Raw genomic sequence first — 12,970 nt, forward strand, 5'->3', positions numbered from 1 at the left:
ATCATGCAAGTTTTCTCTTCAATCAAAGATTTAGAATAAAACTGAGAATAAAATTGGGGACATGCCTCATAAATCTATGTTTAAACCCGCAATAAGCTGATATAAGAATTACTTCTATCTCTCAGGCACAGAGATCCTCAACTCAGTCTACATTATACCACTTAAGTGGCCTTACCTAACTCCACAACCATTACTACCCCAAAACATCCAAATTCATTTAATTCTCTGAGAATACAGTGATGAGATACAATTTACAAATCTAATTAAAATGAACTGTGCTTCATACAAGACCTACTCATTCCTCTGATGACTGCTGATGTACAGCGCTGGATTTAGATAAGCAGAGGCCATTAGCTTTATATAGCTTGGAAGTCCCTTTTTAAAAAAGTACACCTAAAAACACAGAAAATTTAGACTTATGATATTATTCTGTTAGTTACATATAAGACCACTGCAGAAGGCTCAGACAAAATCCTGAATATCCACCTAAAAAAAATGGACTTATGATATTATTCTGTTAGTTACATATAAGACCACTGCAAAAGACCCAGACAAAATCCTGAATATCTATCTCAAATATCTTGGCCAAAAAGCTATTAGAGCCTTAACTGACATTTTCAACTACTGATTGGACAACAAATCCAAGCAATCTGGAAAAGAGCACACATAATTCCTATATTAAAACCAAACATACCTCCTGAAAATGCAGCATCCTAAAGACCAATCTCACAACTATCCACAATATCCAAGCTGATGGAAAAAACTGGAAGCAGAAAGAATCAAAACAAAATTACCTACCTCCCCCAACCAACAAGGATTCATAGAGGGCCACTCCACCAGCACACTGCTCACAAACATCCTAAGTGCTGGAAGGACTCAACAAGAAAGTCCAACCAGAAAAAAGTCATGGTTGCCATTGACAACAAGGCATTTGATAAGCACATACATACTATCCAAAAAGATTATTCAAACAGACATTAACAAAAATTATAAGAAGTTGTTAACCAACTTCTTAGCAGGAAGACAGTACAGAGTAACCCAAAGCAACCAAATTTTGAAGAAAATAGACAATACAGTGGAGTTCCCCAGGGTTCAATACTTTCACCTATGCTATACAGTCTCTTCATAAACAATCACCTAATCCCAGAACCAGAACTTAACATCAGTAAACTCTCTTTTGCAGTTCTAAACAATAACAGCCCAGCACAGAAACTATAAAATTGCAGCAAAGAATACCCAAACCTACATGGGCAAACTAGAACAATGGCTCAGATACAACAGAATGGAAGCCTCAATGCAGAAATCAACAGTGGACCACTTCAGACAACCATGAATCATGAATCACCATGAATCATGAATCACACAAACAACACAACATACACTCTATAAAAGATTTGTGGGAAAACCCAGTTTCGGCTGTGGCATTCCTAGGGGAGACGGGACTGCTCAGACAGACAGTCTAGGGAACGACAACAACAACCATGAATAAAAAAACACCCAACAGCCAAACACTTCCACTGAAAAAGAACCCTTAACTTCCTGACCTTCAGTCCATATGTCAAAGATCTCACCTTCCCACTCCCATGAAATGGGAAGTGAGAAACCCCTGGTAGGGCAGGCCCTGTCAGTTGCTACAAGCTACTGGGTTTTTTCGGTTAACATTTGGGTTGCCTCCCTGCCTGCCTGGCCAGGGCCGTCGGGAATCAATACAAGAAACATGAAGTGAGAAGTGAGAAATCCCAAACACAAGAAGTATGCAGTGGGTCCTGGGAATCAAACTCAAGATCAACTCTTATGATTTTGACACATTATCCACTGGGCAACCACACCTGACAGTGAAAATCAACATGAAATTAAATCTACTAAAATCCATTGCAAAAAACTGACTTTGGACAAGAAAAAGACTCTAATAACTATCTTCAAGCAGTTTATAAAAACCACCCTCAACTATACTCCCACAGCATGATTTACAGCAACTGACAAGACAAATGCAAACAATCTACAAACAATACAAAATAAAGCACAAAGAGTAATGACAGGATGTACTAAAACCACCCTAACTGGACACCTGAACATGGAAACTAAAATACTTCTCATGGAACATCAATTGAAAACTATAAGAACACGGTTTTATGCAAGATTCCTAAACACCATACATCCATCACACTACATCACTCGAGCACTAACAGTAGACCATATGAAAAATTACTCATACATAAAACAACTTACAACCTGTACCGTACAATACATACGCACAAAAACACATTCACACTCAGATCATTAAACAAACTCTTTAAGATAAATCAAGAAACTCCATTCTAAACCAACACTCCTCAAACATCAACCTTATAGAAAATTTTCTGACACAAGAAGTAAGTCACTACTCCCCTCCTTGCAAAACTACAAGATGGAAACAATCTTAAACTAATACAGCACAGACAACAATGGGACATTTCTTTACTGAGATTTAATGAATTTCCTCATGACTGCTGCCAGCCACTGTATGATGGTTTCCACTTAGAGAAACCTGAGGCAGCAATTTTTCATTATCACAAAACATTCCTCAATAGCCAAGTTCATCAGACTTTCCCTAAAAATTAACCCAGCAGAGAAAGAACTCACAAGACAGCAAGAATACCATTGGCACACTTTCATTCAGGTCATCACCCTGTATTGAATTAGCCTAGAAGACACTAAATACCCTAAATGCAACCACCATACAAAGACAGACAGCACTTCATAAAACACTGTCCTAAACTCACACCAGACATGTCCACAAAATCTCTTTACTGAATGATTTACAGAATAAACTTGTGACTAGTCAGTTTCATGGGAGATACACGTCTCTTGCTTGAGAGAACTGGGGCAATAGATTTACGGATTTAATAATGCCGCTAAGGATCAGTGTCAAGAGCCTTTTAGTGATGGTCTTACATTCAAAATCCATCCACCTCCTTACCTCTATCTTGGGGCTCTGGTACTTTGCCCCTGGATTGGGCCAAAGATTTCAATCAAGCTAAATGGTATTTCCTCCTCAGTTTTACATAGGAAGAGCTGACAACCAGTCACTGCCTATTTTCAATTAATGACACAGAAACAGTCTCGCACAAACACAACACAAATAAAAACCCAAATAATTTTCTTTCCCAGAAAGATCCATGGGAAGAACTGTGCCTTTCAAGTCTGTGAAACTTAGGGTAACAATCATTATCATTATTACAATAATACTGCTATTAATCATTTCTGATGATTTGTTGAAAATAACTTCCTTTGAAAAATAATTTTGGTTTTTCAAATTTGGGCCTCTAAAAAGCAGAAAAGAAGAAAAAAGTTAAATTAATTACTGTCCAAAACTCAATGGATACCAAAAATTTAGGCTAATGCTGTGAGAAAATTACAGTGGAATTAACAAACAATAAAAAGTCCACAGCAAACCTTTGTTGCTGACATGTGTAGTTAGTGGGAAAAAAAAAAAAAAAAAAAAAATATATATATATATATATATATATATATATATATATATATATATATATATATATATATATATATATATATATATATATATATATATATATGTATATGTATATAATAAATAAATAAATAAAATAAAATAATCAGGCCTGAGAGATCACATTTCAAAATTGGGCATATGCTAAAGAAAATATACTGCATAAAGTGCTTAAAGTCATATCATAAGGTTTTGGGTCCTGAATTGTTGTTCATATACAGCCCCATTAATAAATCTAAACTTAGGGATAGTACAAAATAACTTTAATGGCAAAATATATATATTTTTTCCCACTTTCCCATTTGTCCTTTGTGAAAATATCATGCCAAAGAGGTGAGTAATAGACTTGGTAAAGGAGAGGTTAGCAGAACGGAGGAATGGTAGAAGGTAAATCTGGATCAGCAATCTTTTCTGAGAGGATATTAGCCTCCAATCAAAAAATAAAAAAATAAATATATAAATGAATAAATAAAGAAGCATTGCAACTATGGTCCACAAATATATCATTTAAGTCTCTTATAATACTGATTGCATGGTGAGTAATAGTTTTTGGAAAATACCACAGTGAGCATGTAAAAAATTGTTAACCACAGTGAGCATGTAAATTTTTTTACGACAAAATAAATTGTAACAACTACTTTCATCAAACGTATGAAAGCTGTAGAACTTGGGGAAGCAACAACAGGTACCTGTTTGCGATGGTCCTGCAAGAAAGATGCACGAGAAAATCAATTCCCCATTGCTTGTCTAACATATCAACACACTCATCCTCATCAGGAGGTGGAGCCCTGAGGAGTTGACATCAAGTCCCTTGACTAGGTTCTAGGTCTCTATCCGCTTTACATTTCTTCCATCTTTTCACATAAGGAGAGACAAAAACTGATGCCTCTTCCTCTCCTTCCATTGCTCCAGTTTCCTCAATGAATGAATATCAGTAATAGCATAGAAAATTATACAACTCAGACTAAAATCATACATTAGATAAGAGGGAGGGAGGGGGGTGGATGGGGGTGGAGTATCTGAGGATGGAATGGGTTTTATGCCTTTGTTTTTCTTTTTGGCTACCTTCCTTGTAAGGGGGGAAAAAAGCCTTTGTTATATGTATGTATGTACACACATAAATCAAAATGTTCTTTCTTCTTATAATGGGGTTGGTGAGGTCGAAGCTCACACACAACCTACAGCCATTAGTGAATCTAAGATAGGTGTGATGTATAGAGGAAAAGATACACGATCCAATGACCTTAGCTCCTTTCCTGTACAATACAATATATATATATATTATATATATATATATATATATATATATATATATATATATATATATATATATATATATATATATTATATATATATATATATATATATATATATATATATATATATGATGGTGGAAAAAGAAGTCCTGGGTCGAGTTCTGAGTTTTTGAGTTTATTCCTGACTAGAACTAAACCCGTGACTTCTTTTTCCACCTTCATCAACTTGTCACAATGTCCCAGCATATATATATTATATATATATATATATATATATATATATATATATATATATATATATATATATATATATATATATATATATATACACATACATATACCAAGGGCTCTTTCCTCCTCACAAGGGAGATACACAAAGTCAAAAGGCATAACTCCACTCCCACTCATTTCATTCCAACCCATTTCACTCACATCCACCAGCCCTCCTTCCCTCCCTCTCATCTTGGCTCCTCATGGATGACAGGTTATCCCTGCATCTGGCCCATCACCCTGGGTCAAAAACAATGCAGCAAGACACAGCACATTCACAGCAAGGCTGCTTCATTTAGTTAGCAACCTCTTCTCTGTCCCTTCATGCCTCATAGAGAAACATTGAAGACAGGGATAAATCCCTTTGGGCTGCATCAAAGTATCATTCAAACACAACCATTCCTTAACTCTCCCCATCCCCCATCCACTCCATTCCACTCATCACATTATCATCCATACACACCCATTTTCCACTCAGCCTTATTCTCTGCCTTCTTCCTTCCTTCCTCAACAGACATTCCCCCTCTTCCTCAATGCCCCTTTCATCCCATCCATCCACCTCATCCTCAGTCACTCCCTCACACTTCATCCACCTTTGCCTCCCACACTTCTTTTACTAATCTTTCTTCCCTCATTCTTTCCATGCGCCCCAATCATCCCAATACTATACATATACAATATCTCAATCCTCTAGCATAAACATTTCATAAATATTTATCAGGCCTTTGTACGTATATCTTAAATATTTCTCAATGAAAAAGGTACATACATACAAGTTACTTCAACCTACATAATGATTGTTGCTCAGAGTTTTCTATCTATATACCAAAGGCATCTTCCCCCTTATAAGGGGGTAGCCAACCAAGGCAAGCACCCACTCACACCCATTCCACTCCCATCTACCATCCATTGTTTTCCTTTCATCTTAGCCTCTCATGAATGAAGGGTCATCCTGCCCACCGCCCGGGTCAGAAGCAATGCAGGAAGATTTTTATTCACTGGAAACCCAACAGCACCTGCCAATGTATCTCGGATCCTCCCACAGAACTCTGGGAATAATAACAAAAATCATCGTCACAGGTTTTGTTGGCTGGAAACCTGCAGCTACACAATGGCTGACAATGGCCCTCGGTCTTTCTTCGGGAGAGAAAAATTTACTTTTGTCTATATTGTACAAGTGTAGGACTATTTTGGTGTCACCTGGTTATAGGAATAGGAAGAGGGGAGGAGCCATTGGTAGTCTGCTCTCCTTATGTGGCAAAAAGGTGGCGAAAATGTAGCCAAAGTTGAAAGAGAGCTATCTTGGGTCCAGTTGAGTAAGTGGAGTGCCTGACTCTGAAATCGGTACCTCGAGACCTCTGGTTCTCAACCTGAGGTTCACGGATGCTTTGAGGGCCACAGAAGTCCATAAGAGACTCCACAAACCACTAACGAGTGGTTGTTAGTGGATGCTTAGTGATTCTATTCATTGTTAAATTTGTCTTCAGAAGGCTAAAGAACAGCATTGCATAAGTAAGGTATATATGTGAGAAAACAGGTTCAGAACCTCTGCTCTAGACAAAGGTCTGGATGGGGATGATAGGTGGCAATGGACATGGAACTGCCTAGTGCAGGCTTTATGGTCTCTTGCAGTCTCTTTCATTTCTATGTTCTTTTAGTGAAGGTATTGATGGGTATTTATTATCTTGTCAGCAATATCTCACTGAAGGGATGGAATCATAGAGGTGGTGATGATTTTTTTTATAGAGGATAGCAGAATGGGGGAAGAGAAGTAATTAAAAGTGATCAGCATTCTTTTCTGAGCAAAGATTAGTCTCCATTCATCAAAGAATACAGGGTAACTTTGTTCCACAGGAACATTTCCAAAGTCACTAAAATATTGATGTCATAAAACAGGGGGGAGGGGTCGCCAATTAAGTGATGTGGCCTTGCTGTGAATGTACTATGTTCTGATGCATTTCCGCTGACCCAAACAGAGGGCAGGAGACAGGGATGACCATGTATCCACAACGAGCTAAGATGGGAGGGAAACGAGGGTGGAATGGGTGGGAGCGGAATGGGTGGGAGTGGGTGTGAGCCTTTGATTTGGTTACCTTCCTTATACAGGGGAAGAAGCCCTTGGTATAAATATAGATAAAACTTATGCAGTTAATTCAACAAAGACCCACTGTGTTGGATAAGAAGAAATGAAGTAGACAATATCCATATATTTCAATCACAGACTGTGATCCTCTTCAGTGAAAAAAAAAATATATATATATATATATATATATATATATATATATATATATACATACATACACACACACACACATATATATATATATATATATATATATATATATATATCTAGATATCTATATATATATATATATATATATATATATATATGGATATTGTCTACTTCATTTCTTCTTATCCAACACAGTGGGTCTTGTTAAATTTTACGAATGTGTTACGACATTACTTTGTAGTTAGGCAGTTAATATCACATGGGAGTTATTGACAGGTTCTGAGTGCCAGCGGCAAAACTATATTTCCCTCTGCCATCTGTCTTCCAGGACCACCGTTTGCAAATACCCATCACTGATCCCTCAACATGACTTTATCAATCAATCTGCTGCCCCAGTTCTCTCATACAGGAAACCTGTGATTTTAACTCAAAAAGACAAGAAAGGGAGAGAAAACGATTACTCACTTTGCAACATCTGCTAAAATCTTGTAGTTCTCATCATCACAACTCGGTGAACTGCTATGCTCCGAAAATCCACTGGAACATAAACCAGAAGAAAGAAAATTAAGTTAATAATCAAATCATTTTGCACACAATTTGTAATTTAAATCTATAGCTTAGAGCCTGTGTAAGGTCTTTATAGTTCAGAGTAACATGTATGTTATTTGTTGCCTTGAATTCTGCTGGTGAGATACCCGCAGCCCCACATTGACAAACATCCTTGGGTCCTCTCAATGATACCTTTCTGAAGTAACATTGGACTATTGTGTGTATTGTACTTATATGGGACTATTTCTATGTCACTGGCTTATAGTAATCAAGGGGGGAAGTACAGTACTACCTCTCATTAACAGACTAAAAGGGGGGTAACGGTGTCCGTTGATGTGAATAATCCGATAATTTGGAGTTGTTTTTGAGTGGCATAGTGATTGCACGTACTTAACAACAGCACCAAAAACACCGAAAACACAGAGAAAACACAGCTAATTAACGTCTGTTAATGAGAAGTCTCACTGTAATTCCTAATTGTCAGCTCCTCCCTTTACGTGAAAAAAATGGAGGAGATATAGCTGAAGTTACGTGAGATGGACCTAGTCGAGTCAAGGAGTTAACCACTTGAATACGATGACTCATATCCATGCGTCATGAGCTGTGAGTGGAAGATACGAGGATGCCGGCATTTTACCCTGGGTTGCAACAATAGCTTTATGGGTGGGATAGGGGGGATTTAGGATCTAACTTGTTATGGTTTTAAAATAGTGGTTCTTAACCTTGGGGTACCTGTAGCCCAAACGGGATACAAAACATTAACCCGGGGGTTACAAGACATGATAGCCAGTGCATTGGTACTTGTATATTTACCGTGAGAAAGCAAAGAAAGGTTTGTATCACTAATCCTTTTCATATGTTTACACTGTATTTAAATTGGACGGGGTACAAGATTTATTTTATTTATTATTTTTTTTTTTTTACTTATTATTTATTATCATTATTATTATTATTATTATTATTATTTTTTTTTTTTTTTCTAATAGATGTCATGGGGTACAGACACTGAAAAGGGTTAAGAACCACTGTTTTAAAGCCCCCCTCCCCATATTTTGGCATTATCAAATTTTCTGTCTGTTTTGCTGGTTAGTTTTTCCCAGTTTTCTTTGTTTATTTTTTAGATTTGTGATGTTTCTATCATTTTAGTTGTTTCCTTTTTATTTGACTTACTAATTTACTTATTTACTAATTTTATCAATTCTTTTTATTCATTTTATTTATTTATCTATTTATTTTCTTTCTTCTAATAATGTGAAATTTTTGTTCAGAGCAATGGGCTTTGGTTTTATGTACGGTTTTGATGTGGTGTGATGGACATGTGGGTTCAAATGACCACAGCGATCAAATCAATTTTCAAGATTTCTGGCAAGAGACATATACATATAAAGACACTATACATATTAAGAAAAAAAAGAACGAAATTCAGTACTTACATGATACCTCTATTCTTGGCTATCGGACACCACGACAACTTTGACAACGTCATGAGGACCTGTAAGAAAACAAGTAAATAAATAAAATAAATAAATAAATAAAATAAATAAATAAATATAATAAATAAATAAATAAAATATTTTCCTAACATGAACAATCTCATGTACTGCATATTCACAATATATATATATATATATATATATATATATTTTTTTTTTTTTTTTTTTTTGGGGGGGGGGGAATATTCCATAAGGTTAAATCATAGAGTAGGGGTGAGCCCCCTTCCCCCCCTTTTATTGTAATTCCGCCTCTGTCTCTACTCATTTTCCTGTTTTTTTGCACATTCCTTCCCCATCTCACTCTATTCCTAAACCTCTATTCTACTGTGCCTTCCCAGCATGCACCTCCTTCAATCCCAGCAATTACTCTTCACAGAAAAAAGAGAAATAAGAAAAATTGAAATGATAATGGAGAGGGAGAGGGAGAGGGATAGGGAGAGAGAAAGGGAGGGAGAGAGAGAGAGAGAGAGAGGGAGAGAGAGAGAGAGAGAGAGAGAGAGAGAGAGAGAGAGAGAGAGAGAGAGAGAGAGAGAGAGAGAGAGAGAGAGAGAGAGAGATAGTGAGAGAGAGAAAGAGAGAGAGAGGAAGAGAAAAAGAGAGAAGAGAGAGAAAAAAAGGGAAGAGAAAGAGAGAGAAAAAGAAAGAGAAAAAGAAAGAAGAAAGAAAGAGAAAAAAAAGAGAGGAGAGAGGAGAAGAGAGGGAGAGAGAGAAGAGAGGGAGAGAGAGAAGAGAGAGAAGAGAGGGAGAAGAAAAGAGAGAGAGAGAGAGAAAAAGAGAGAGACCTACACCCCGCCATGATAGTAACTGAGCCAGGCAGTACTTTGTACGAAACAAACGAGCCTCGACTAAAACTGAAAGAAAACGGAGGCTCAGAATACAACTGAGAAGGGCTTTACACGGTCGAACGGTCCGTCGAACGCGGTTCGACAGACACGTGTTCAAAGTGATGTGTGAACGTGGTATTTGGTTGTCGAACACGTTGGTTAAACCCCAAATACCCCGTTCACACGTTCACACATCACTTCAAACACGTGTCTGTCGAACCGCGTTCGACGAACCGTTAGTAAACCCCCCTCTAACGATAACAAAGAACTAGGAGTTCGGGCCGTGGACGCTGCGCGTACGCTCACGTTTCCGGAAATTTTGCCCGCGGGTTGACGACTTACCCTTTTGAAATCTGAAAACTCGAACAGCATTTGTGGCTCGAACAGGTCCGACTCCTTCAGGTCGAACCTCGTGTGACAGGTTTGTAGGAACAGGCGGATGTTCTTCATACTCAGGAACTGAAAAGAAAAGAAAAAAATCACCGTTAATGTCCGACTCTCAGTTACAGGAGACAAGGTATACAACAGAGAAGGATGAAAAAATTAATAAAAATAAACAAATAACATAGTAGTAGTAGTAATAGTAGCAGTACTGTAGTGGTGTCAGTAGTAGTAGTAGTAGTAGTAGTAGTAGTAGTAGTAGTAGTAGTAGTAGTAGTAGTAGTAGTAGTAGTAGTAGTAGTAGTAGTAGTAGTAGTAGTAGTAGACAATGAACTGTGTCTGTGAGAGACAGATCCTGCTGCTTCCACCACACAGTTCCACGAGGATGGAGATCGTATAAAAAAATAGTAGTAGTAGTAGTAGTAGTAGTAGTAGTAGTAGTAGTAGACAATGAACTGTGTGTATGGGAGACAGATCCTGCTGCTTCCACCACACAGTTCCACAAGGATGGAGATCGTATAAAAGAGTAGTAGTAGTAGTAGTAGTAGTAGTAGTAGTAGTAGTAGTAGTAATATTAGTAGTAGTAATAGTAGTAGTAGTAGTAATAGTAGTAGTTGTAGTAGTAGTAATAATAAAAATAATAAAAATAATAAAAATAATAAAAAATAATAAAAAATAATAAAAATTAATAAAAATAAATAAAAATAATAATAACAATAATAATAATAACAATAATAATAATAACAATAATAATAATGATGATGATGATGATGATGATGATGATGATGATGATGATGATGATGATGATGACAATAACAATAAAGCATTTTTGTAAGTGGCCAAGGTGGTATGTGGTGTAGGTAGTGGGGGTACTGTAGGTAGGTGGTGGGTAGTGGTGGTGGCGTTGGTAGTGGTATTTGTGGTAATGGTACTGGTGGTAGTTGTGTTGGTGGTAGTGGTGTTGGTGTTGGTAGTTATGTTGGTAGTGGTGGGTAGCGGTGAGTAGTGATGGAGAGGTGGTAGTAGTAGTGGTGTTGGTGCTGGTCGTGGTGGTTCTGTAGGCGATTACGATGGTGGTTAGTGCAGTTTGTGTGGGTAATTTAGGTGGTGGTGGTGGTAGTGGTGGGTAATTGTGGTGGGTAGTTGTAGTGGTAGAAAGACGAGTAGGATAAGGATGAGAGTGAGGATGAGGAAGAGGAGGTAGAGGAGGTGGAGGTGGAAGAGGAGGAGGAGGTAGAGGTGGTGGAGGTAGGAGGTGGATGAGGAGGAGGGAGAAAGGGAGGAAGGTGGAGATTGATAAGGAAGTGGAGGAGCAGGCGGAGGAGGAGGGGGAGAAGGGAGAGGAGGAGGAGAAGGGGAGAGGAGGAGGAGAAGGGGGAGAGGAGGAAAAGGGGGAAGAGGAGGTGAAGGAGAGGGAGGGAAAGAGGAAGAGGTGAGGAAGAGGAGGAGGAGAAGGGAGAGGAGGAGGAAGAGGTACAGGAGGAGAAAGCGAAGAGAGAGGAGGAGGAGCGGGAAGGGGAGGGGAAGGAGGAAGAGGTAAAGGAAGAAGAGGAGGAGGAGGTAGGAGATAAGGGGTAGAGGAGGAGGAGAAAGGAGAGGAGGGGGTAGAGGACGAGGAGGAGGAGAAAGGAGAGGAGGAGGAGGAGGAGGAGGAGGAGGATTTGAAGGAAATTCCTCTCAATCGATGGGCTTAGCCCTTCAGAACCGCGACCGTTGGCGCCAGACGATTTTAATCCGCTGGCGGAGGGTTCAAGCGGTGGGTGCGTTAACCAAGCGACACCCCCGCGGACCAGAGCCACGCGACATTCTTACAAGACGAGTTTTGGCTTTCCTTCCTCCAGTCCTCCTTGACCTCCAAGATTTCATTTCGTGGACGCGCGAGTGTTTTCTTGGATGGAAGCGCAGGTGAGAGAGAGAGAGAGAGAGAGAGAGAGAGAGAGAGAGAGAGAGAGAGAGAGAGAGAGAGAGAGAGAGAGAGAGAGAGAGAGAGAGAGAGAGAGAGAGAAATTGATCTCCGAGAGTCGTTTGTGACTATTTCCATTCTGCCTCCACCCCCTTCCCTCCCCCCATCCTTCGTCATTTTTCAAATTTGAAAATTTGAATCCCTCTACCGTTTAACCGACATCGCTTGGGCTCAACCGTCGCTGGAGCTTCGTTGCTCCTGCCGCCGCCGCCGCCGCCAAAGCCTCCTGGGCGTTGTCGCAGCCCCCTTTCCAGCCACCCAAAGCCTCTTCCGTCTACGTTTGAAACAGACCAATACTTCTGAGGCTGGGAGAGGGGGAGAGGGGGAGAGGGGGAGAGGTGGGAGAGGGGGTGTCGGCCCCTTCCATTCAACACCGGAAGGAGCCCCTCCCCCCCCCCCGTCCATTCACCACCATTAAAGCTGCACACTTCATTCAGGGCATCCACGTCCCACCGAGCGCAAATCTCGACGAAGAACTTCCTGCCGAAGGAGG

General features: G+C 39.2%; 1 protein-coding gene across 2 annotated transcripts in view; it reads right to left on the bottom strand.

Annotated features, from left to right (window-relative positions):
• LOC143039535 (protein vav-like) overlaps positions 1-10,590 on the bottom strand; it is a 74,803-nt gene extending 64,213 nt beyond the window's left edge. For both annotated transcript variants that reach the window (XM_076209698.1, XM_076209697.1), the window contains exons 1-3: positions 10,476-10,590; positions 9,250-9,308; positions 7,733-7,804 (exon numbers count right to left, since the gene is read on the bottom strand). In XM_076209698.1, coding sequence (XP_076065813.1) covers positions 7,733-7,804; positions 9,250-9,308; positions 10,476-10,583 — 239 coding nt within the window. In that variant the 5' untranslated portion in view covers positions 10,584-10,590. The remainder of the gene's footprint in view (positions 1-7,732; positions 7,805-9,249; positions 9,309-10,475) is intronic.
• Positions 10,591-12,970: the final 2,380 nt, after the last annotated feature.

The sequence above is a fragment of the Oratosquilla oratoria genome, chromosome 26 (assembly GCF_046742065.1).
Source record: "Oratosquilla oratoria isolate Oo_2021 chromosome 26, ASM4674206v1, whole genome shotgun sequence".
Lineage (NCBI taxonomy): Eukaryota > Metazoa > Arthropoda > Malacostraca > Stomatopoda > Squillidae > Oratosquilla > Oratosquilla oratoria.